We start from the raw sequence: 25690 nt of genomic DNA, 5'->3' as shown, positions 1-25690 counted from the left end.
TCAAAATCCACGACAAGGCCTTGAACAACGTGGACCACTTTCCATACCTCGGGAGCCTACTGTCAACAAGGGCAGACGTCAACGACGAAGTCCAACACCGCCTTCAGTGTGCCAGTGCAGCCTTCGGTCGCCTGAGGAAGAGAGTGTTTGAAGACCAGGACCTCAAACCCGGCACTAAGCTCATGGTCTACAGAGCAGCAGTGATACCCGCCCTGCTGTATGCCTCAGAGACATGGACCATGTACAGCAGGCACCTCAAAGCACTGGAGAGATACCACCAACGCTGCTTCCGCAAGATCCTGCAAATCCATTGGCAGGATAGGCGCACAAACGTCAGTGTTCTTGCTCAGGCCAACATCCCCAGCATCGAAGCTTTGACCACGCTCAATCAGCTCCGATGGATGGGTCACATCGTCTGCATGCCCGATATGAGACTCCCAAAACAAGCGCTCTACTCGGAGCTCCGGCGCGGCAAGAGAGCCCCAGGTGGGCAGAGAAAACGCTTTAAGGACACCCTCAAAGCCGCCTTGGAAAAAGTGTAACATCCCCACCGACACCTGGGAATCCCTGGCCCAAGACCGCTCAACGTGGAGGGGAAGCATCCGGGAAGGCGCGGAACACTTTGAGTCTCTTCGCCGGGAGCAAGCGGAAGCCAAGTGCAAACAGCGGAAGGAGCGCACGTCAACCCAAGCACCCCACCCACCCGCCCCTTCAACCACCATCTGCCCCACCTGTGACAGAGACTGTAGGTCCCGCATTGGACTCATCAGTCACCTGCAAACTCATTTTTAATGTGGAAGCAAGTCATCCTCGGTTCCGAGGGACTGCCTAAGAGACGAACCAAGCAATAGTGAAAAGATTTTAATTGTTTGATTTATTCTTGCTTTATCTTGTGGCCTCATGGCCAACTTCAAAATACTGAAATAGGGTGCAATATGTGGCCAACCTTTGCATGTTGTTATCGGCGAGTGGCAGTGGCCCCAGTGTATCAATTTTTGGATTAGCCAAAGTGACTGCAATGATTTTTTGCACAGTGTCCATGTGCCATTTGATCCTAATTGGTATCATCTCAGTTTGATCTTGATTGGGCATTGCAGATTGAGACAGGTGTGTACTTCATTTTCTCCACACCAATTTTTATATGCTGAATGTTACTTTAGCTGCCATGTTTGTAGATGGGTCTTGCTATTCGTCCTCTTATTTAACCATGAACTCAGTGCCATCAGCACAAGTGTGTCAGCAGCCTACTGATGTTTTTCCGACTTGGGTACTCTGCTGTTGGCTTGCATATGTGTTCTTACCTCAGACGTTCTGAACTGGAACTGAAACTTTCATTTAGGAAGGACCTGCATTTATATATACTCAGGATGTCCCAATGCGCTTCACATCCAATTAAGTACTTTGGAAGCGTAGTCACTGTTGTAAAGTAGGCCAGTTTGCGCACAGCAAACAGCAATGAGACAATGACAAAATGATTTGTTTTAATGGTGTCGATTGAGGGATAATTGTTGGCCAGGACAGCGGGAGAAATGTCCTGCACTACTTTTGAGTAGTGTCATAGGATCTTTTATGACCACCTAACAGGACAGATGGTTTAATGTTTCCTGGGATTAGGCAGTGTTGGCTGGTTAAACTCTGCCAGTTAAAAGATCATGGCCTAGAAATTCAGTTTGGGCCCGCCAGCTCGCTTGCGCCCAGAAGTTACCGCTGCGCGCGGAGCCACTTGCGCCCGCCGGAAATTCAGTTTCAGCGCCCCAAGTCGAAGCCGGCCGCTATTCAAGGGTGTGGCCGCCCCCGCTTGGGGCGCTGAAACTGAATTTCAGCGCGCTAGGTGCCGCAGCGCCACCCGCTGCGGAGCGGCAGGCTGCGGTACTGCAGGCCTTCCTCCCTCTCTTAAGGGGGAGGTGCCTGCAACAGCGAGATCGCCGCTCGCCAGTGCCGGCAAATGAGCCCGGTACCACGGAGAAGTGCCGGGCTCCCGGAAAACAGCCGGCAATGCCGCGGGGGGGGGGGGGGGGGGTGGAGGAGGCCGGGGAAGGAGGTGCGGGCAGGCGGCCGCCGAAAAAGCGGCCGGCCGCACCTCCGCCTTAACTCGCCCCACTAAGGCTGCAGGGCGGCCCCGCTTTCAGATCGCTGTTTGCGGCCGCTGCGGAAGAGGCGGCCGCAACTAAATATGGCGGTCGGGCCGGTAGCGGGGCACTGCGCACACCGATGACGTCATCGGTGGCGGCGCAGCGCTACTGGCTAACGCCGCCATTACCACAGCGCTGAATATCGGCGCAATCTCAGCAAGTGGCGCAAAAGCCCTCTTTGGGCGAAAACTGGGCGCAAAGCCTACTGAATTTCTAGCCCCATATCTTTTGTACAGGGCAAAGTGCTTTGCTCTGTGTTGATTTAGATTTTGATTCTTGGTAATGTTATCATGGATTGCCCGAATAGGTTTTAGCATCTTCTTATATTGCAAATTTAAAAACAAAAAATGTTGATCTTGTTAAAGGTATCGTTCAGGGGTCTGTAATTTTTAATTGCTTGTGTGATGCAGATTGTGGTCGAAGCAGAACAAATTGCCCAGGAGCTCGGACCTTTGGAAAAATCTCAAAGCCGTGCAACCATCCAGCAGACCAGGAGGCAGACAATGCTACAGCAGAGGTTTGTTGTTTCCAGACCGGAGCAGATTGTTGGTGTCACTTAACTCTTAGCATTTTCCACTATATTAGCATTTTCCACTATATACGCCAGTGAAATTGTTTTTATGGGGAACTTATTGCTAGTACTATTGGCCTGGATTTTCCGGGGCCTGTGACTGCATACGTCGTAAGTGCCCCGCAAATTCCGGGTTTCTGCATGTGCAAAAATCCGTAACTTGCAATCTGTCAAGTTTCAGCTTGACACACAGTATGAATCCGAAGGAAATGGGCATTCGCCGGTGCAGGGTTGGGCTATTTGCCCAATGAATGCCCACGAAACTCTTAAGCCTGGTAAAAGCAGGCGTAAGGCCTTTTACCAGCGAAAGGGTTTAAATAAATATTAAAATAAAACTTTAAAAATCATTTAAACATTCAAAAACCTTTAACATTAGTTTAGGTTATTTTTGGTCCCTTTAAAAATGTTTAAATTTATTTTTCAAAAGATAAAATTTTTGTTTTAAATGTTTAATTAAATTGTATTTTAATTAATTTTAAATGTCGTGATTTATTTTTATTTAGGTTGTGTGAAAATTTATTTTTTTATGTGATTCCTATTATGCTTATGGGGATTCCGTATGTAAATAAGCATAATGGGAATCCCCCTTTTTGATTGGTTGGGCCGGCCCACGTGATCCCAGGGACGCTTGCGAACTGCCTGCGTCCCCTGGGATACGTGGGCCTTTACGCAGGTGTGCGCCTGCAGGCCAAGGAGCGCGAGTCTTCGTAGGTCCGGGGCCATCGGGTAAGTACGGATTTTACTTGCGGGTTGAAGGCATTCGCCCACGGGAAGCCTCCGACCGCAACCTCAGGTCCATTGTTTGGTTAACTGAAACTGCTGTGTCTTAATCTCTACTCTCGTTCTACTTGATACTTAACATTGAGAACAGGACATCATAACATCGGAATTAGGAGCAGCAGTAGACCATACGGCCCCTCAGGCCTGCTCCAAGATTCAGTAAGATCATGGCTGAACTTCTACATCAACTCCACTTTCCCGGCCTATCCCTTGATTCTCTTGGTGCCTAAGAATCTATCGATCTCAGTCTTGAATATACTCGGCGACTGAGCATCCACAGCCCTCTGGGGTAGAGAATTCCAAAGATTCACAACCAATGTTCCCTGTAATTTTCTTTTGGTGTGCAGGCCCTTTAACTGACTGTGCGGCTAATTCAATTTCTCGCGCATGTGCGGTTATTTCCATTTAAAAGTTGGTTAGCAGCCTGCGCAGGACCTCCAGACCGCTGCGCAGCCACACAGCTTAGCGGGAACGTTTTTCACCACCTTCTGAGTGAAGAATTTTCTCCTCATCTCAGTCCTAAATGGCCGACCCCTTATTCTGAGACTGTGACCCCTGGTTCTAGACTCTCTAGCCAGGGGAAACAACCTCTCAGCACCTACCCTGTCAAGCCCTCTAAAGATGTTATACGTTTCAATGAGATCACCTCTCATTCTTCTAAACTGCAGAGAGCATCGGTCCATTCTCAATCTCTCCGCATAGGACAGCCCTCCCATTGAGAGACCATGAAATACTTTTGCAGGAGTTGCTTACTTGTGTGTTCATCTGAAATCCTTTGCTGAAAGCTACAAGTACAGCAACGATCAGTGAAATGACCTCAAAGTAACAGCAAATTACTTTGGGAAATCAGCTCTCTAATCATTGTCCCAGCTGATAACAGAGTGAAGTAAACTCCATACTTGAATTAGTGATATAAACACTATCCCTTTCATGGGGTTTGTCAGCTTTGGACTTCATTCTTTTGGTATTTGAAGGATTGTCTTCCACCGCCCCCCCCCCCCCCCCCCCCAAGGAGTTATTCTTTAAATGTGATTGTCATTGTTTTACAATATGTGTGCGTTTTTTTAAGGAAAGCCCAAGATTTGCAGAACACAGATCCTGTTTCTTTAATAGGCGACATTAACTGGCAGAGAGTTACACTCATCATGGAATTATTGCAACACAAGAAGAAACTCAAGAGTCCCCAGATTCTGGTTCCTACCCTCTTCAGCCTTCTGTCCAGGTACTGGGACTGAATATATCAACCGTTTTACCTTGTTAATGGAGCTGGAAGATAGCAAGCTGAACCACTCGTGCTGAATTAGCCACCCTCAGCTGTGGTGCTGGTTGAGGTGCTTCGGTTCTCCTGGACAGATTGGGGGGGTGGGGCGGGGGGGAAATTCACCAGAGTTCCTACACCTGATTGCAGCTCAGTGACTGCACACAAGCAGGTCATTGCTGAGTAGGCTCATGGCAGAGCACTATTTCACGTTCAGCCACAACAATAAAACATGGGAATAGGCACCATTTAGTAAAAGGCAAGTTTTGAGGACTGATGTCAGGAAATACTTCTTCACATGTAAGAATCATTCAAGAGGCAGTTAGACACTATGATAACAGAATAGTAGATTTGTACAGAAGGATGAATAACCTCCCTCATCTGTACTTACCTTTGTGATCTTCCGGAAATGAAATTGGGCAAAGTTTGAAAAGAAAAAAACGTAAATAATTGCTGAGGCATAAACTATGACTTTCTAAATGTCCTCAGATTTTGCATGCAATATATTGAAGATATGAAGGGGATAAATGAAATTAGTTACGTACTGCTAAAGTTTTCATATGGGGTGATGGGTTCCTTGTGATTACAGAATCTAAAGAGCTATAAGACGAGGAGAGAGAATGAGGCTCATTCTCCTGTACTCCCTGCATGATTAGTTTTAACTGGTAGCGGTTCAGGGGCTGGCTCCCTGCCCACTGCCCACACAGGAACTGTGTGTGGTGTATTTGCAAATGGATTAGGAGCACTGGTTTTCTTGAGGCACTAAATGTTTTCTCGCCTGTGCAGGATTTGAGCTTTTTAATTTTCTAAGCTTTGTTTCAATTCTTGTGATCTTCTTCTCCCCCACCCCCCCCTTGCTTTGAGCTACTTTTATTTAAATTCTGTTATCACCAATGAGGACGAGACCATGTAGTTCCCGATTGCAGCCACTTGGTGTGCCACTGAGCAGAAAGTAAATCGTAAAGTGCCACTTTACACAGTGCCACCCAGAGGTCAGAATTCGGCGCTGCAACAACTTAATGTTTTTTAATTTGCGTAACTGTTATCCATTCTCAAAAATTAGGTACCACAGCAACATAGAAAAATATTGGTTCATGTTTAAAAAGACTGACTATAATACCCATAGGTATTATGTCAACCGTGCGGGATTGTGGAGTGTCCTCCTCAAATTCGGCTGCCCTCAAAGGTTTGTCACCATCCTCTGCCTGCTTCACAGCGACATACAAGCCGTGATCCTGACCAACGGATCCACCACAGACCCAATTCACGTACGGACCGGGGTCAAGCAAGGCTGTGTCATCGCACCAACGCTCTTCTCGATCTTCCTTGCTGCAATGCTCCATCCCACCCTCAGTAAGCTCCCCGCTGGAGTGGCGCTAATCTACAGAACAAACGGGAAACTGTTCAATCTCCATCGCCTCCAGTCCAGATCCAAGGTCGTCCCACCCTCTGTCATCAAATTACAGTATGCAGACGACGCTTGCGCCTGCACACACTGGGAGGTCGAACTCCAAACCATCGTCAACACCTTCACAGAAGCGTATGAGAGCATGGGCCTTACACTAAACATCCATAAGACAAAGGTCCTCTACCAACCTGTCCCTGCCACACAGTACTGTCCCCCGATTATCAAAATCCACGACGAGTCCTTGGACAACGTGGACCACTTTCCATACCTCGGGAGCCTACTGTCAACAAGGGCAGACGTCGATGACAAAGTCCAACATCGCCATCAGTGTGCCAGTGCAACCTTCGGAACCTGAGGAAGAGAGTGTTTGAAGACCAGGACCTCAAACCCGGCACCAAGCTCATGGTCTACAGAGCAGCTGTGATGCCCACTCTGTACACTTCAGAGACATGGACCATGTACAGCAGGCACCTCAAAGCACTGGAAAGGTACCACCAACGCTGCCTCCGCAAGATCCTGCAAATCCATTGGCAGGATAGGCGCACCAACGTCGGTGTTCTTGCTCAGGCCTACATCCCCAGCATCGAAGCTTTGACCACGCTCCATCAGCTCCGATGGACGAGTCACACCGTCCGCATGCCCGATACGAGACTCCCAAAACAAGCACTCTACTCGGAGCTCCGACGCAGCAAGAGGGTCCCAGGTGGGCAGAGGAAACGCTTCAAGGACACCCTCAAAGCCTCCTTGAAAAAGTGCAACATCCCCTCTGACACCTGGGAACCCCTGGCCCAAGACCGCTCAAAGTGGAGGAGAAGCATCCGGGAAAGCGCCGAACACCTCGAGTCTCTTCGCCGGGAGCAAGCGGAAGCCAAGCGCAAACAGGGGAAGGAGCGCACGTCACCCCAAGCACTCCACCCACCCGCCCCTTCAACCACCATCTGCCCCACCTGTGACAGAGACTGTAGGTCCCGCATTGGACTCATCAGTCACCTGAGAACTCATTTTTAGTGTGGAAGCAAGTCATCCAGGGACTGCCTAAGAAGAGAAAGTTTACGTTAATAAAAAGAGACAATACTGGAAACACTTATCAGGTCAGGCAGCATCTTTGGAGAGAGAACAGAGTTAACGGTTCAGATCGATGACCTTTCATCAGAACCCGTGTGTTAACTATGTTTCTCTCTCCACAGAGGCTCTCTGACCTGCTCAGTGTTTCCAGCATTTTCTGTTTTTAGTTCAGATCTCCAGCATCGGCAATATTTTGCTTTTGTTATAGGTTTACAGTGACCGAATAAGTCAAATTTAATTTTACAATGTGATTCGGGAATTGTTAGCATGGTTTGGGGAATGTATTCCATGTTTTTATCCATTTTTGCATGAAAGTGGAATGCCAGTTGTTTTGGCTATAATTAAGAGAATTCTACAGGAAAAGTAACAATTAATCATTGTCATGACTCAGGTGCCTGGATCCTTCATTGTCCGAGCAGGGCAGTCTGGAGTACACAAAGCAGCTGGTCCTCAACGGTTTACTGAACCTCTGTCAGAAACTATCACCAGATGGTACCAGGATCAGCAAAGGTATGAAGGATGGAATGGTTTCTCTGCACTGCATTTTTATTTTAGTATTCATTGCAGATTAAATCAATCCTGGTTTTAAATGAATACAGTGCAGAGTCAAAACCAAAGCTATCTTTTTTCCCCTTTCCATTAACTAAAGCCATGCAAGTCTCTGTATGTAAATTTAAGATGTGATGGGGAGTCTGAAGGAATGTATACGGAGAATTTTAGATAGCTTAACGTGAATAAAAGCAGTATTAGTCATTGATTATATTTGGTCAGCTGGATACCCATCACCATGTATAGTGTCCAAACCAAAACATTGAAGAATCCACGAGTAGAGTTTCTGCTTGCCGGATATGGAATGTGCACTCTCCGTGATGGTGAGACCGAGAGAATTTAGGCTTATGTTGGCAAGAGCCCCATGTGTGCGAATGCTGTAAGGTATTGCTGGAGCTTAACCAGCTAAAACCGCATGGCTTATCAGTACAGGACACTTGTAATCTTCTTGCTGTTTGTCCAGCTAGGACCACCCAACCTGTTCTGTTATGGCATTGTATTCCAAGGTTATCTGAAGCCAAGTGGGGAGAATCGCCGCATCTAGAACCAGGTCAAACCTTGTCCCATCATTGAGCCAAACTCAGTTGGTAAATCTTCAACAGCACCCTGGAGTATTGAGGACCTGGCTTGTTCAGGTATCATTACCTGATCTGCCGCAAAGGATTGACTGTATTCCAGTCTCCCATTGCTGGATGTGTCGTTTTGAAGCCTGTTCAACTGCAAAGAGCCCCCACTTACCTGCTCCAGTGAGAATAGTTAGGCAACACTTGAGTGTAGCTGGGAACACTGTGTGGACAGTAAGCATCAAGAACTTGTCCTCCGTGGGATGGTGATCAGCAATAATTACACTGTCGTCTAAAGGTTAGCAATGACCTTAAAGAGGAAGGATATGGGGGGTGCCATTTGTTCTAAGTACTGTCCATTTTTCATACAAGAATATGACACTATTACCAGATATTCAATTTTTTTAATCAGCAATTTTATCATTGAACTGGAGACCCTCAAGTAGCCACCTTGCTAGACTACTCCAGTGTTGTCAGTTACAGCTTCTCTCCAACCCGTGCCAAAGGCCAAGTCTTCCAGCTGTTTCTAGTGGAGGCAGTCTGGTGGGATGCATAGAGCAATTTCTCTATAATTCGTGTCATCTGAAGTGACCTAGCAGAGACCCTACTCGGGGTGCGGTTGGGGGGTGGGGGTGCGTCCCCAGATTGGTGCTACAATTTGCAGTGTCCGTGCTAGGGAGGGGAGAAATTAGGCCAGGCTCCTGATCACGAACCAGCAGCACTTGCTGTGTAGTACATGTGTGTGCATGTCAGACGAGACGATGATCAAGATTGGTTGTGATGTCTTTTGTGTTAGAATAGTCTTTGGATGTTCACAGTTTATCTTCCACCTTGAAGAATAGCCAACTCGGCACAGCATTGGAGCAGAATGGGGGAGAAAATTGATAATCACATTTTTTTATTGTCTTTCAGACTTGGGGAAATAAACTCAACATTAAATGTCTTTTGTTTTGTAGCCATTTCTCATCATTTTGTAAATGTGAAATGCTACTGATTTTGCATCCATGCCTTGCACAAAAACGTGAACCGGTAGCTTCATTTACAACTTTGGTTTTACAGATGTCCTTGATGAGGAGAAGTTTAACGTGGAGCTAATTGTTCAATGTGTCAGGGGTTCGAATATGCCTCAGACACATCATCATGCATTACTACTCCTGGGTGCTGCTGCTGGAATGTTCCCTGTAAGTACAGCCTGTTCCAACTGGGGGGGTCGGGGAGGGGGGATTTTCAAAGGTTTTTTGCTGTGGGATCGTTTAGAATAATTATTGTACCTGCCAACAGATCTCCTGTGATGTTGCTCATCGCGAGTTAGTTTTTATAAGAACATGGTCCTTATTATGCTAAATGAACGAGGTGTTGTACTAAAGAATACAGGAAACTTTGTTATACCCGGCACCGACGGGACCGAGCTGTTGCCGATCTATCAAAACTGCCGGACGTACAAAGTTAATGTTGAAGCATACGGAGGTTTTCATCTCCGTATCTGACAACAAACACTGTTGCTTAGCAACAGCTTGTAAACAGTCGGCCCGTACCTTGGAAGCGTCTCTGTAGCTTAGCAACAGCTTCAGAGAGACTTTCCAGAGCCCGACTGTGGAAAACAAAGCCACGAGAAGAAAAAAAACCTAACAAAACGGCTCCTGATTTCTGCCGGTAGATCGAGGTTTCCGGACATACAACCTCCGGATAAACCAAAGTTTCCTGTATTATTAGGGCCACTGACTTATCAACTTTCGAGACAGTCCTAGGTTCTGGAGTACTGGGATGAGCTCTTTGGGGTCTAACAGCATTGTGAGGTGGGCTCCCAGGATCTGGGAGCACATGGAAGGAGTCGCAGGGTTTGATGAACACTGGAGAGGAAGGCTCTCGGAAGGCACTTTCCCTGAGTGTACGCAATTCTAAATCCAGACCTATATGGATTTTAAGGTGCAGATGTGCATCTGCCCATGATTAGAGTCCTCCCTTGTTTTATTTTAGTACCATTTTGTAAAGTGTCCTTTCCTCTCTCCTAAACTACTTCTGCACGCCACTTTCCAATTATAACCCTTGGCACCACTGTTAATATACAAGCACGTGAATACATTCGTTACTCACCGTATTTGTGATCCTCCTTGACTATTTTTTGTTTTGTTTCTAAGTGCACAGATCTCCATTATTACTGCAGTATTAGCCACATTTATGTTACTGATTTTCTTGTGTTCGTATTTATTTTGTAGGACAAGGTTCTCCATAATATCATGCCCATATTTACTTTCATGGGTGCCAATGTGATGCGGCTGGATGACAGCTACAGTTTCCAGGTGATAAGCAAGACAGTACAGACCGTAATCCCAGCACTTATTGGAGTAAGTCATGGTTAAGTGTTTTTTTATTTTTATACTTAGAATTTTAAAAATCTTACCAGAGATGGAACTATATTAATAATAAAAAGTCTCCTCCCGCTGCCTTAGTGGGTGAGGATAGGATTAGCTGTGGCTGTTATAGCCACAGTGGTGGAATAGGCTATTAACATTCACTGTCCAAGCTCACTTAAGCGAGGTACTAGAATGTTATGTGATCGCAGTGATATTGTCACAGCCCAATTCCTGGTCTATGTTTAGCACCCATGGTATCGGTGGGATACTACAATTGGCCACCGCATCCCAGGATTAGGGAAGGGAAGAATCTGCCGTGATTGCAATTCAGTGGCATCTGCTGGAAATGTGTGTGCAAGATCACTGGGTGCGGACAGCACTGAGCTCAGCAGCGATGTGCTCCACCGTTGGATAGCCCGCTGATGTTCACTGTCTGGACTTGCCTGTGAATAATGCTCCTATGGGCAAATAACCAGAGAGCAATTTGGTGCCTGTGGAGCCAAATCCCGACAAGGAAGTCAGTGCTTCCTTTGGGGACGGGATTTAAATAATTTTTCTGGCAACCAGTGTTGCAGATAAACTTCCCGAGCGGGTGACCGAGCCCCATTTTTATGTAGGTACCTACTTGTGCAGTGCTTTATCACTGTTTTACAGCATAGTGACCTCTAGTGGCAATGACTGTCATTGCGTGAACTATTGTCCTTACACACTTGGTTACACTTGCATGAATTATTTTTGTTGAGTAAAAATTGAGAAGTCTGAAAATCATTTTGTAGTAATATTCATTGTGTTGCATTTCCATGGGCTGCTGAATAGCTGCTGTTCATCTAGGTTATGTACTTTTAACATTTGCAGCCCAAATTGTACGTGGGCCACCTTCCTTGTGCAGTAGTTAAACAGTTATTCCAAACTGCAAGAGGTTGAAAGCAGCTCCTTGAAGCCCTTTTGTGTCTTGGAAAACATTTCATTACAGTTAAAGGTAGCTCATTAAAATAAGAAATTTTGCAGCAGAAATTGCTACTTTTTCACTTTGACTTTCGGCTGAGGCTATTAAAATTTTGTGCAAGTGTTACATATTTTAACAAGGATTGAATCTGGGGCTGGGGGGGGGGCAGCAGGGGTACTATTTTAAAAAGATAAAGTTGCAAATGGGGACTTTTAATCACAGTTCACTACGCTACACGTAAATATAATGATTGCTCCTCTGTTCCTTTTGCGATTTTTGTCCGCTTTGCCTCTTATTTATGTTCCGTCTTTTGCAGGCTGATGGTGAAGCTTCTGCGGAAACCAAACAGAATGTGGAAAACGTTGTTACAAAAATCATCCACGTGTTTGTGGACGCCATGCCGCATGTGCCCGAACACCGGCGCGTGCCCATCCTTTCACAGCTTATTAACACAGTGCGTGCAGAGCGCTTCCTTTGGGGCCTCCTGTTGCTTCTGTTTGAGCAGCACGTGACCAAGACCACTTCCACAGCAACCAACGGCGAAAAGGTAAAGGCGCACGCATTTTAGGGTGGACAGCGAATAGCAGGAATGATTCTACACTTGGGTACTACGGTACAAATAGTTTAAACAGAGTTTAAGAGCAACAGTTCTGGAGCGAGAATGATTGGGTGAGAAAAGAGTACAAAGGATTGAGATGAATCATAAAGGGTTTTCGGCCAAATGTCTTTTTCCTGTACCTAAAAATTATTGTAAAAATATGATTTTCTTCTTGCTTACTAAAGTAGCTAAAGTATTTTGGAGATTACATCTGATATTCACTGAGCGATTTATTTCAAATTTAATTACTGGTTCAGTTTTTCTTTAAATGTAGTGGCAACAGGTACTTGGTGGAGAACTCACTTAGTGACGGGGAGTTACTCTTGGCCATTATTACACACCACTTAGCAGCTGATGGCAAATAGCGTCATCAGAGGCTGTGGAGCAGTTCTGTGATGGGACCTGGTACAAAATCCAGGGAGATGGCAAAAGAAAATACGTAAATAGGGTGAGGGGCAAAAATGACGGATAAGTCTGTCACGTTTTAATGGTGGCTGCTTGAGCGAGTGTGGTTCATTTTTTATTTCAGTTGAGGAAGGATTATTGGGTGGTATAAGATTCTTTGAGAAGTTCAATGGATCGCCTGCTATGATCATCATTTTTACGTTGTGGTTTATTCTGCACTCCATCTCGCACACTGAACGGAAGATCAACAACACTCGACCAGAGAGCATGGTAGCTTGAGTATGGGGCTCAAACTTCGGTGATTCAAACTTCCCTTTCCCAGCCCCTAATGTGAAGGTCCTCTCCCTGGAGTGATGCACCATCTAGCAGTTCAATTGGAAACCTACAGAATTTAGTCACTAAGAAATATTTGTTTGCTTATACGTAACTTTTTTTTTGTTATAATTTGGCCCAGAAAATCGGGTCGGAGGCTTCCCGCGGGTGCAAGTCTCCGACCTGCACTTAGCTAGCGTGCCGGCCGTTGAGCTGTGGGCCCGCATGGGATTCCGATCCTGGGCCTCCTCCAACTACCGGCACGCAGTGCTTGCGTATCCCAGGGGCACAGTTAGTTCGAAGCGTCCCCTGGGATCATGTGGGCCATGGAGAGCCAATGGTAGCAGGGAATGCTTCATTCATAAGTTTGACAGGAAGAGCTGTCAAGTCTATAAATACTATAAGCCCCAAAACATAACTAAAACTTCAAATAAATTTTTTTTAAATCACATTTTTATAAAATAACTATAAATTACATGAAATAACTATTTTAAACAATAATTTAAATCTTTGAAAAAATTAATTACATTTTCTAATGGGGCTAAAAATAAACTTACCTTTCTTTAAAGTATTTAAAAATAATAAACCTGTGGAAAAAATGTTTTAATTTTAATTAATTCATCACTTACCTTGTTAAAAGCAGGCCTTGCGCCTGCTTTTTAAAAGTGTAACTGCTGGAGACTTACCCTCCTGGAGAACCCTGCAAAAAAAATGTAAGTTCGATGCGCACGCGCTGCCTCTCCGGCGCACGCGTTCCACCTGTCAACCCCTTCTTTCAGGAGAACGGAAGTGCCGGTTTCCTGCGCATGCGCAGTGCATGCACGAAACCGGCACTTTCGTTGGGCCTACGCGTGAGTACCCAGCGTTGGGACCTGAATTTCTGGGCCATTTACAAAATAGCAAAACAGCTACAACTTACACCATGAATACAATGGTACTCATAGAAAGAAAGAAAGACATGCATTTACATAGCGCCTTTCAGGACCACCGGACGTCTCAAAGCGCTTTACAGCCAATTAAGTACTTTTGAAGTGGAGTCACTGTTGTAATGTGGGAAACGCAACAGCCAATTTGCACACAGCAAGCTCCCTCAAACAGCAATGTGATAATGACCAGGTAATCTGTTTTGTTATGTTGGTTGAGGGATAAATATTGGCCAGGACACCGGGGAGATAAGTCCTCTGCTCTTCTTCGAAATAGTGCCATGGGATCTTTTACGTCCACCTGAGGGGGCAGACTCCTCAGTTTAACGTCTCATCCGAAAGACGGCACCTCCGACAGTGCAGCGCTCCCTCAGCAGTGCACTGGAGTGTCAGCCTAGCACAACCTTCTGACTCAGAGGCGAGTGTGTTACCAACTGTGTACAACAACAACAACTTATATAGTGTCTTAACGTAATAAAATGTCCCAAGACGCTTCACGGGAGTGCTATTGAAAAAAAATTGGACACCAAGCCGTATAAGGAGATATTGGGGCAGATGACCAAAAGCTTGGTCAAAGAGGTAGGTTTTAAGGAGCGTCTTAAAGGAGGAAAGAGAAGTGGAGAGATTTAGGGAAGGAGTTCCAGAGCTTAGGACCTAGGCAGCTGAATCCATATAGATTTTAATGGTTGTAATGTTGTCGGATGTTATAGAATGTTGCATGAAAATTCATCCTTTCAGGAAGTTAGACTTTGCTTGCCCAAGTTGAAACAATCATTTCAAGATGAGTCAGTCACCCCTCTTCTCCCCCGCCCCTCCCCTTGGATACTTTGCCCAACTAAATTTCTTGTTTTCCAAAACAATCATTTACAAATCAGTTTTTATTCCCCCTCTCTAACCAAGCTCTGTGTGGGTTCTTTTGTAACAGGAAGCTGTTCTGGAAAGAGACACCGAGTTCTGGATCACCGTTTGCTGTGAGTTCAGTGTTCAGGAGCAGCTCCAGAGCTTCATCAATATTTTGCGTTACTTAGCCAAGCTCCCAGAAGACAAGGAAGAAAGTAAGTAGAAAGTGAAATGCCGTTAACTTCAGATTGTGCATCATATCCTATCAGCACAGCCCAATTCAGTCCAACAGTAGTTAAATAATGACAATGACATTTAAACAGGGAAAAGGTGTATGTGTCTCCCAGGGCAGAACATTCAAAACACTAATGTTCTATCAGTCTGACAAAACAATATATCTTTGACATAACAACAGAAAATGCTGGAAAAACTCAGCAGGTCAGGCAACATCTGTGGAGAGAAATTTGAGTTGACGTTTCGGGTCGAACCCTTCTTCAAAACTGGAAAGAAAAGAAACTAGATCGAAGGCAGGGCTGCGATCGGACAAAAGAATAAAAGAAACAAAAGAAGTAAAAGAGATTAGAAGCTAGACGAGATGGTAATAGGCTGAGATTAGGTGTAAAGTGTACTGGCAGGGCAAGAGATAGCTGCCAGGTGTGAGAGAGAAACAAAAGGAAAGGGGGGGAAAGGAGTGGAAAAATTACAAGAAAAAATGAAATAGGGGCCGAGCTTATGATGTGAAATTGTTGAACTCGATATTGACGACCTGCCAATTATAAAATCCCTTTGTAAAATAGTCCTTGTTTTTATTTTCAAGCTGTTTCTCTAATATATGACTGTTCAGTCTGACTATGCAGCCTCTTGCCTGTTCTGACTGTACACACTGTTCTGCTGTTCCTGTATTATTGGCTGTGAATAGTCACTTTGTTCACAGTCAGGTTGATTTTTGTATGCATTTTTTTTGAACATTGCAACTTACAAATTCTGCAGATATGGAGAATAAAAACATTTCTACATTGTAACTAAATTACATAATCAAAAAAAATCTTCACCTGGAAGACTCATTTTGCTTTAAAATATTTATACTTTGCCTTTTTTTTTAGTACCTAAGAATCTAGGGGGTGAATGTCCCCCCGCTTGTCCGCTGTAACTTCAATGGAAGCACTGCAGAAACCCTGGAAAAAGAGCGTTTGCGCCATTTTTCCCACCATTTCCATGGCTCTTCCACTGATACTGCGGACAAGCAGAAAAACATCTGCAGAAATTCACCCCGGCCTGTTTAAGCTGGATTTCATTGATACAGGAAACTTTGTGCTATCCGGCACCCACGGGACCGAGCTGCTGCCGTTGCCTCAAAACTGCCGTACACTCCAGAGTTAATGGCCCAGAAATTCGGGTCCCAACGCGTGAGTACGCACAGGGTGCTCACGCATGGACCCGATGGAAGTGCCGGTTTCTTGCATGCACAGCGCATGAGCGGGAAACCAGCACTTCCGATCCTCTGAACGAAGGGGTTCCGAGGTGGAACGCGCGCGCAGGGGAGGCTGCGCGTGCGCTTTGAACGTAGGTTTTTTTTTTTTTAACAGGTTTTCACGCGAGGGTAAGCCTGTAGGATTTACACATTTAAAAAGCAGGCGTAAGGCCTGCTTTTTACAAGGTAAGTGGTCAATTAATTAAAATGAAAACATTTTTTCCACAGGTTTATTATTTTTTAATGCTTTAAAGTAAGGTAAGTTTTAGCCCCGTTTTTTTATAAAATTATTTTTTTCAAAAATTTAAATTATTGTTTAAAATAGTTATTTAATGTTATTTATAGTTTATTTAAAAAGTGTGATGTTTTTTTAAAATTTATTTGAAGGTTAACTACTGTTTTGGGGGCCGGAGTATTCATAAGTTTGACAGGTCTTTCTGTCAATCTTATGAATGGGCTTTTCCCTCCTCCGATTGGCTACCCATGGCTCACGTGTTCCCAGGGGACGCATCGCACTAACTACGCCCCTGGGACACGCAAGCACAGCGCGCCGGGAGCTGGACCAGGGCACAGAGAGGAAATCCACGCAGGCCCAGACCTCAACTGCTGGCGCGCAAGGTAAGTGTAGGTCGGGGGCTTGCACCCGCGGGAAGCCCCCCGACCGGAATTTCTGGGCCAATGTTGAGAGATACGGAGATTCTTATCTCCGTATCTGACAACAAACACTGTTGCTTAGCAACAGCTTCTAAACACTCGGGTGTGGCCTGCAAGCCTCTGTAGCTAAAGCTGTTGCTATAGCTACAGACCTTGCACAGCTTGACTGTTCAAATAAAGCAAAGAAAACAAACAAAAAGAATAAAAAACGGCTCCTAATTTTTGCCGGTGGCTCCAGATTGCCAGATAGTTCACCTCCGGATAGCACAAAGTTTCCTGTATATTGGATTGTTTCACTGGTTAAGAATACAATGAAGGTAATTTTATTTAGGGTAGAGTTAATTCAGCCCTTTTGTGGTTTGTATATTTTAAAACTCTGTTGCCCTGACGAATACCATTCACCATCTAAGGTGGAGGTGACTGGTACAGTGACCTTATTGCCCAAATGTTATCTTACCTCATTAACATTTCAGGTTTATAGTTTTCCTCTAATTCAGGCACATTCTGAAAACACTCCCAGAAACGTCCGAGTCTGCTTAACACTGGTGCAGCCATCCTTTCCTGTTGTGTACTAATCTGATTATTTTTTTTGTTGCTATATTGCCCTAACACTGTTGCTGGACTCCAGTAAAATTCCACGGTCATGCATACAGTTCTTTTAGGAGAAAATGTTCTTGCTAATTGATTCCTTGAACCGTTTTATTTAAAAGCAGCTGAAGGACAGAGGAAAGTGAAGACAATCAGGAGCAAAGCGAGGAAGCCGAGTGAAGCGGAACCACTGTTCAACATAGACACTCACACAGCCAAACAGCTACGGCATTTCAAATTTCTCTCTGTCTCGTTTATGACTCAGCATCTCGCCTCCAACAGCTTTGTTGGGAAGGTAATTTTGTTTGTTTTTTTTAAAATCCGCTCGTCATTTAACTTAAATCCTTATTTGTGAAGAATGGTTGGTATATCTTGAATATATTCGTACTTAATATTGAAGATGCTTTCCTTGATAAGTGGTAGGCCGCTGTTGATTTCTTATTTCTTCAACTGAACGGAACAGAAATAATCCGATTTTCAGAATATATATTGCAGATCCACTTAGCTTCATAGATTCCAGTAAATAGCCTAACTACCGCTGGCTCATAGCAAGGTCTGTTTCTACAGAACTCTCCATGTCCCCTTGCCACACCCCACCGCCAAAAAAAACATTGCCAATAAAAGTTGTCAATTATTTATTCCTCGGTGTGTTTATAGATATCTGTCTCGTCTTCTGTTTACTTCACTGGTCCATTTTCTTTATTTTGCTACTGTTTTACTGATGCACCTTTTCTTCTTCAAGTTTCTCTTCACCTTTCTGTCTCTTCACTTTATACTTTCCTAAAAGAATTTCCAAGTTCTGTCACAATCTGTTTGACTCTAGGTTACTGCATTAATGCAGAAGTACGCACATCGCTGTCTCTGTTACGGTTTCACAGCATCTGATCCCTTCCCAGTTCTGCTACAGTGGTTCAGTTTACCATTTATTTTAATTGAAAACACCAACATAATGCTCTGTTTTTATTACCTATATACTGGAGTAGGTTTTCAAGCCAATTCTTTCAATGCACAATTTATTTGGGCGTCTCAAGTGCCCAGTTAGCAGCAAGTTTTATTTGTAGACCGTGAAAGCCAAAATTGCTTCACATTTGTGATAATTAAAAATATGTTACTCATGAGGGTCTAGTTGACTGATTTGGGGGTTATGTAGCTGTTTGAGAGAGTAATTTGGGGAAAAAACAGTATTTTGATCAAGCATATTAACTGTCACGAGGAAGGAAACTCTGGAAGGAATTGGCGGAGGAAGAAATCTGGATTTCTTTTTTAAGTAAGCATTGATCCAAACAAAGTAATGTTCTGATGAAAGGTCATCGACCTGAAACGTTAACTCTTGTTTTTCTCTCTCCACAGATGCTGCCTGACCTGCTGAGCATTTCTAGCATTTTCTGTTTTTATTTCAAAGTAATGCCCTGTTGGAGGGTCCCATGGACCCTGGGATTAATTTACTAATCTCCTGCTGCAGACAGTGCTGCCAATGTGGCCTGTTACTGAAAATGGTCTATCCGAGGCAGTCATTTGTACTGTCAGGTTGAATCAAACCACATTCCTTCATTTAGAACTTTCTTCTTGCAGTAATTTTCGTGGGTACTAAAAGGAGGCCCCTTGCATACACAATTGAGAAGGGAATAGAGGAATATGAGAGCAGCATGGGAAGAGATCATTAAAGTAGGAAGAAGCTTGTGTGGAATATAAACAGCACCATAGACCAGTTGGGCCAAATGGCCTCTTACTGTGCTGTGGATTCTATGTGACTGCAGGTCTTTATACTGTGCTGGAAAGCGGTTGGTTTTATAAATGTAAAGTGTGCTCACTGAGTTTCCTTGCTTTTATATTAGGTTGCGGATTGTGACAACTCTGAAGAAAAAAATCTGCAGAAGATTGAACAAAGGTAGCCAATAGTTACTCTATTGCAGTTTATGCTGATTGTTACAAATTTCTGGTCTGGATTATATACTTTCTTGGGTTTGTCTGTGGAATTCTCTGCCACAGAGGGCGGTGGAGGCCAGTTCATTAAGTACATTCAAGAAAGAGTTGGATATATTTCTTAAGGCTAAAGGGATCAAGGGATATGGGGAGAAGGCAGGGACAGGGTACTGAATTTGGATGATCAGCCATGATCTCATCAAATGGCGGAGCAGGCTCGAAGGGCCGAATGGCCTACTCCTGCTCCTATCTTCTATGTTTCTATGTTATGTCAATCCTATAAACAATCCCTATGTCTTGCATTCAGGATCCTGCCCGCACTGCCCAATATCTAATCATAAAATAGCAGAAGCCAAGGGGTTAATGAGACCGGGCCTGCTGCAAATCGTTCAGCTGCTTTATTTTACAGACCGCAAGTGAATGTACAGAATAAGTTATAATAAAAACTCACCACTTAGCTTCAGCTCCTCCTCATGAATAAGGAAAATTATAAACCATGCAGTCTTACCCTGGGTAAGCAGCCTGACTCCTGTTTGCTTTTGGATGGTCGAACATTGAAACAGACCATGGCTGACACGGACTTGGTCAGCACTGGTCCCCCGGGGCATTTCTCTCAGCAGATCACGCTAATTGGCTAACCATGAACATAGATGTTTCTCCTTTTTGTTGCATCTGACCACAGGAAATGGGTGGGCTGTCTCTCCATCTTCCCCATTCAATGATTCGCCAGTAGGCCTATCAACAATATTGACCACACACGTGTGCGCACACATACACATAAGTGGATTCTGGGCGGACCCACTATGCTGGGCTCAAATCATTAAGTCACCCCAACAATAATAGGTGTAGATATTTATAGAAAGCCCTGAAGCAAGATAGCAAATTAACCTTGTTTAAACATATCCTCAATGCCTGGCTCTTTGTCTTATTACAGCCGTATGCGGCAACTGCTAAGGAGAATATTAAACCTGCGTAAACCCATTTTAATTGAAAACACATCACTTAAATGTAACTCATCTCCAATTTTCTGTGGGAAAATAGTCAGAAAAATCCAAAACCTGACAGTGACTGTAGTGTTTACTGGTACTCAACTGCAAGTAATTTCTCAACAAACTCCGTTATGATGCAGTCATTAATCCAGCAATATGAGTCTTGTGCATCAACAAGAAACATACTTGAAGTTTGCAGCCAGCTGCCATCAGCACAGAACTGAACCCAAAACTGAATAAAGTGGCCCACATAATAAAATTATAATATATTAAAGGAAAAAATCTGAGTTATTGCAAGGCTTATTATTAAGTCTTAGATTTTTTTTATTAGCATTTATTGCCCAGCCGTAGTTTCTCCAAGAAGGTGGTGGTGGGCTAGCTTCTTCAACCACTGCATTCTGTGCTGATGGTGCTCTTAGTGTTCAGGTGATGGGACTACTCTAGTTTCACTTATTTTATCATCATCCAGATCTAGATTACTTGGATATGCACTTGAAGTGCCATAACCTACAAGGCTACGGACCAAGAGCTGGAAAGTGGGATTAGGCTGGATAGCTCTTTTCCGGCTGGCACGGACCCGATGGGCTGAATGGCCTCCTTCTGTGCCATAAACTTCTATGATTCTTCTTCTATCCTCTATTAGTTTAGATAAAAAGAAAAAAGATGAACGTTGAAAGCACAGCCCGAAAGCAGATAGTGCTGGAATCTCAGTATCAGTGTGAGGGGAGGGCCTTCCATTGTGTACCAGGAGCACATTGTTCACATTGCATTGTATAAGATTGTCAGATTTTTATCAGATTACTTTTTTGTTATCTGTTGATCATCAAGATGTGTTTTAACCTGTTATCATTTTTCTGAGTGGTTCTTCAGTGAATTGGACCTGTTTTGTTTCCCTAGTTTGCTGGAGGAGATTCTGTGCTACATTAACGTGGTTGCTCACAGTGTGGAGGAGAGTGCAGAGAAACCAACAGCCAAGTTCTGGAGAGCTCTACTCAACCGGTCGTATGATGTCTTGGATAAAGTAGGTTTGCAGCATAGCTGGTCTTAGTTGTTGGCTTACTTTCCAATTCATATGTCGTGTCCTTGCAAACTGATAGCAGATGTTTTCGACAACATAATTGTAGAAGATTCTTAAGAGAAAGAAATCTTCATTCGGTGTCCGCCTTGGCTCTGTTCAAGCCCCACTCCATGACTTGGGGCACATAATCCAGGCTGACACTTGAGTGCCGAACTGAGGGAGTGCTGCACTGCCGGAGATGCCGTCTTTAGGATGAGATATTAAACCGAAGCCCCGTCTGCTCTCTCAGGTGGACGTAAAAGATCCATCCCATGGCACTATTCGAAGAAGAGCAGGGAAGTTTCCCTGGTGTCCTGGCTGATATCCCTCGACCAACATCAGTAAAACAGATTATCTGGTCCTGCCTGATCTGTATTACAAAGCCACACCATGCAGTGCATCTACCATTGGATGGCTTGAGTTGCCTGACATTAGCTGACGAGGATGTAATTATGAAGTAATCTGTCTAAGCACTCCTTATCTCCCTGATACAGGTGAATGCCTTGCTACCAACAGAAACCTTCATTCCAGTGATACGAGGGCTAATGAGTAATCGCTTACCTTCGGTTAGACGTAAAGCAATGGATCTCCTCAATAATAAGCTCCAGCAACACAGGACAGTGTGGCAGGAACATCAGGTGAAATCTTAATTTTTTTATTTTAAAGTCATAACTAAATGGGCAGTAGCGATTTAAAGGTACAGGAAACTCTTTGGTATCCGGCACCAATGGGACTGGCGTGTTGCCGGTTGATCAAAAATTCCGGATGACGGAGAGGGTTATCTACCGAGGCTATTTTTAACAAAGAAAAATAAAAAAATCAAGAAATGTGCAGTATACAGTACAGGAAACTTTGTGCTATCCGGAGGTGAGCTATCCGGCAATCTGGAGCCACCGGCAAAAATCAGCAGCCGTTTTTTATTCTTTTTTTGTTTTTTTTTTTTGCTTTGTTTGAACAGTCAAGCTGTGCAAGGTCTGTAGCTATAGCAACAGCTTCAGCTACAGAGCTTTAGGGCCACACCCGAGTGTTTAGAAGCTGTTGCTAAGCAACAGTGTTTGTTGTCAAATACGGAGATAAGAATCTCCGTATCTCTCAACATTAACTCTGGAGAGTACGGCAGTTTTGAGGCAACGGCAGCAGCTCGGTCCCGTGGGTGCCGGATAGCACAAAGTTTCCTGTAATTGGGTACTCACCTACAGAATGTTGTGTTAAATGGATGGTGGAAGATGCTTGATTAAGTACAGCACTGCCAGTTGAGGGTAATGCAATGCAGTGACTACCAGCAGCATGGGAGACACACAGTACCCCTGTAAAATGGCGGATCAGAAGAGACTACCGGCAGTGCGGGAGAGTCAGACTCCTGTTACAGGGGTATTGAGGTGTTCCGATTTCCGAAAGCGCCAAGAAGCCAAGTAGTGGCAGTTTGGAGAACTACCCCCACTGACTAACTCTGCCACCCCGGGAGACTCGGACTCGGACTCAGCAACATTGCCAGTTATTGAGGTGTTGTTTTCGGAGTGAGAATTTTGCCGGTTAATAGAGAATTCTGGCTATTTAGGTGCCGTTTAAACGAGAGTTTCCTGTGCTTGAATATAATGCAAGCTGCCTCAGTTTGAGGCTCACAACCCAGAAGTTTCAGGTGTTGTCGTATTCAGTCTTCCCTTTGTTGTTCTGGTCGTGGCATACATTTGCAGTTTACTTGTGTTCTGCTTTGAGAAAAAATATTTGCCCATTTCTTTAAGATGCTGGGATACATTTGCAGTGGAACCTTTGACCATCCATGAGAATTTTAATGATGAAGGTGCAAGCCAGAGCTGCCAGCGTTTTTTTAAATTCAGAACACAGCCTTCCCTCCAGCAATATCAGCTTGCATATCAACAGCTGGTTAATCAGTTGACCTGCTAGCTCTCTGCTTTCCCCACACACACCTGCAGCTTCAGCCGCAAGACCCATCATAGACCCAAAAATGCCCCCCAAAGCCAACCATGGTCCCTTACGTAGAATCATACAGCACAGAAGGAGGCCATTTGGCCCATCGTGTCTGTGCCGGCTCTTTGAAAGAGCTATCCAATTAGTCGCACTCCCCTGCTCTTTCCCCATAGCCTTGCAAATTTTTCCTTTTCAAGTATATATCCAATTCCCTTCACTTTAGAGTTGAGCTCTAAAGCAGTTATGCTCATCTACAGTGATCCCATCGGCAGCCCCTAGACCGCTGATCCCAGCAGATGTGCCTCTTTAGACGTGCTCCTGTGCCTATGTTTAAACAGTCTGTATTGATTTTAAAGTTGCCATTTCCACCGAGGTAGTCACTGTGCAGGCGGATTCACTGGCGGTGAGCGCATACTGCCCACAGCACTCTGGAGAGCATTTGTGCCTATCCCTCTTCATTCTGTGGCAGGGCCGATGGGTTATGTGGGGAAAGCTGTGAGCAGCAGATCAATTGTTATCACATCAACTGATCTTGCCAGCTAGATTAACGAAGCTGAGTGATGCTGGAGAAGACCGAGAGGTAGCGAGACAGAGAAGTCAGCACTTGAGAGTTTTTCAATTATTCACCAGTTTATCTTATCCACCAGAGGGTCCTCTTGATTATAACAAATAATTGAGTTTTCGCAGAACTATAAGTTTTTTTAAAGTTTTGGTATGGCTCCTGGGACACTTACATCATCAGCTTTAAAAAACCAAGAGTCCTCTGCACTTGCTTACTTAGCTATCTGTAGGCTGATCTGAATGGTCCAGTATCTTTGGACAAAATGAAATGGATGGATTTCAAGCTTTCGCCTTGTGACTGCAAAGAAAGAGACCATTCTGCTCATCACTCCAATGCCAGCTCCAAAAGAGCTACTCGCTTAGTCCCATTCCCCAGTGCTGTCCCTATACCCTTTTAAATTTTCTTTTTACAAATATTTAGCTGCTATTACAACAGTGACTCCACTTCAAAAGTACTTCATTGGCTGTAAAGCGCTTTGGGACGTCCGGTGGTCATGAAAGGCGCTATATAAATGCAAGTCTTTCTATGAATTCTGTTTCCACCACTCTTTCTACTTGGGCATTTCCATGTCCTAACAACCCTTTGTATATATTTAAAAAAAAATCACCTAACCGCTTCATTCTTTTGGTGGTGATCTTAAATTTATGTCCTTGTTACTGACTCATTGACCAGTGAAAGTAGTTTTTTTCCCCATTTGCCTCATCAAAACCTTTATAATAATTTTGAACACTGTTATCAGTTCTCCTCGTAACCTATTTAGTTTTAATAAAAAGATCCCCAGTTTCTCTAGTCTCTCATAAATGAAGCTGTTCATCCTGAGTATCCTATTGAATCTCTTCTGCACTCTTAATTTTATCAATAAGCCTCTTGTGCAGTACCTTATCAAACACCTTTTGAAAATACATATACACAAACAACCGGTGCATTTTCCTTTTCAGTACATTATTTCTTCAAAGAACTCACGTAAGTTTATCAGACACATTTTTGGCTGATAGTAACATTCTCGGTCACACATTGAACTATTGGGTATTCAAGTAACTGAGCAATATGAAAAAACTTCAGGGAATGCACATCAGGGCAAACAGCTTCTGAAAGAGAGCCTATTGGGGGGAAATTGGGTTGCTTTCCGCCTCGGAGCGCAAAGCATCTAGCGCCCAGGCGCGGTGCCACTAACTCCTCCCACGAAATTCAGCGGGAGGTTAGCTGCGGTGGTAGCCGGTAGCGCCCTGTGGCGCCGCTACTCCGGCGATGACGTCATCGCCATGTGCAGCGCCCCGCTCGCGCCTCAGCCGCAAACTTCGCTCGCGCCGCCTGACCTACTGCCGGACGCTATCGCCGTCAGGGTCAGGGTGCAATGATTATGGCAAGGGCAGCGCAAATTAAAGGGCAGGTGCCGGGCGACCATTTTTTTTTGGGCCGCCTGCCAGCGCCTACCCCCTTTCACTACCTCCTGCGGGGTGCTGGCCGCGATCGATCAGCCCAGCACTTCTCTTGAGTGCCGGGCTCTTTTGCCGGCACCGTGCTCCCCGGTGGTCCAGCAGGGCCCCGGTGCGTGCTGTGCTAGGCCCCTCCCCTTTAATCAGGGGAGGGCGGCCTGCAGCACCACTGCGCCGCTGCACGTAGCACTGCGATATTCAATGGTAGCGCCCCAAGAGGGAAGGGGAGCGCTCTTTTAGCACCCCGGCGAAGTTAGCGCCCCAAAGGGGGCGCAACCCAATTTTCCCACCTATATTTCTCTTTCAGATGTTGATTTACCTGATGTGCATTCCTCCACAGCTCCTAATCTCACCATTAAGAAAGTAGTCCAATTTGT

At 44.7% G+C, this 25690-nt stretch overlaps 1 protein-coding gene across 4 annotated transcripts in view; it reads left to right on the top strand.

The window, feature by feature from the left end:
* Window positions 1-25690, top strand: part of heatr1 (HEAT repeat containing 1) — a 120279-nt gene that overhangs the window by 78357 nt on the left and 16232 nt on the right. For 3 of the 4 annotated variants that reach the window (XM_085980243.1, XM_085980231.1, XM_085980249.1), the window contains exons 25-35: window positions 2543-2649; window positions 4553-4705; window positions 7606-7724; window positions 9386-9507; window positions 10543-10671; window positions 11943-12173; window positions 14790-14919; window positions 17540-17712; window positions 19253-19305; window positions 21227-21350; window positions 21881-22024. In XM_085980243.1, the coding sequence (XP_085836369.1) occupies window positions 2543-2649; window positions 4553-4705; window positions 7606-7724; window positions 9386-9507; window positions 10543-10671; window positions 11943-12173; window positions 14790-14919; window positions 17540-17712; window positions 19253-19305; window positions 21227-21350; window positions 21881-22024 (1485 nt within the window). The remainder of the gene's footprint in view (window positions 1-2542; window positions 2650-4552; window positions 4706-7605; window positions 7725-9385; window positions 9508-10542; window positions 10672-11942; window positions 12174-14789; window positions 14920-17539; window positions 17713-19252; window positions 19306-21226; window positions 21351-21880; window positions 22025-25690) is intronic. The other variant, XM_085980239.1, reaches the window with a different exon arrangement.

This window comes from Somniosus microcephalus, chromosome 3 (genome assembly GCF_052327205.1).
Source record: "Somniosus microcephalus isolate GS21.2 chromosome 3, FLI_Smic_1.0, whole genome shotgun sequence".
NCBI classification, from domain to species: domain Eukaryota; kingdom Metazoa; phylum Chordata; class Chondrichthyes; order Squaliformes; family Somniosidae; genus Somniosus; species Somniosus microcephalus.
Note: the sequence above shows the minus strand (reverse complement) of the source record. Positions and strands in the feature narration are given on the sequence as shown.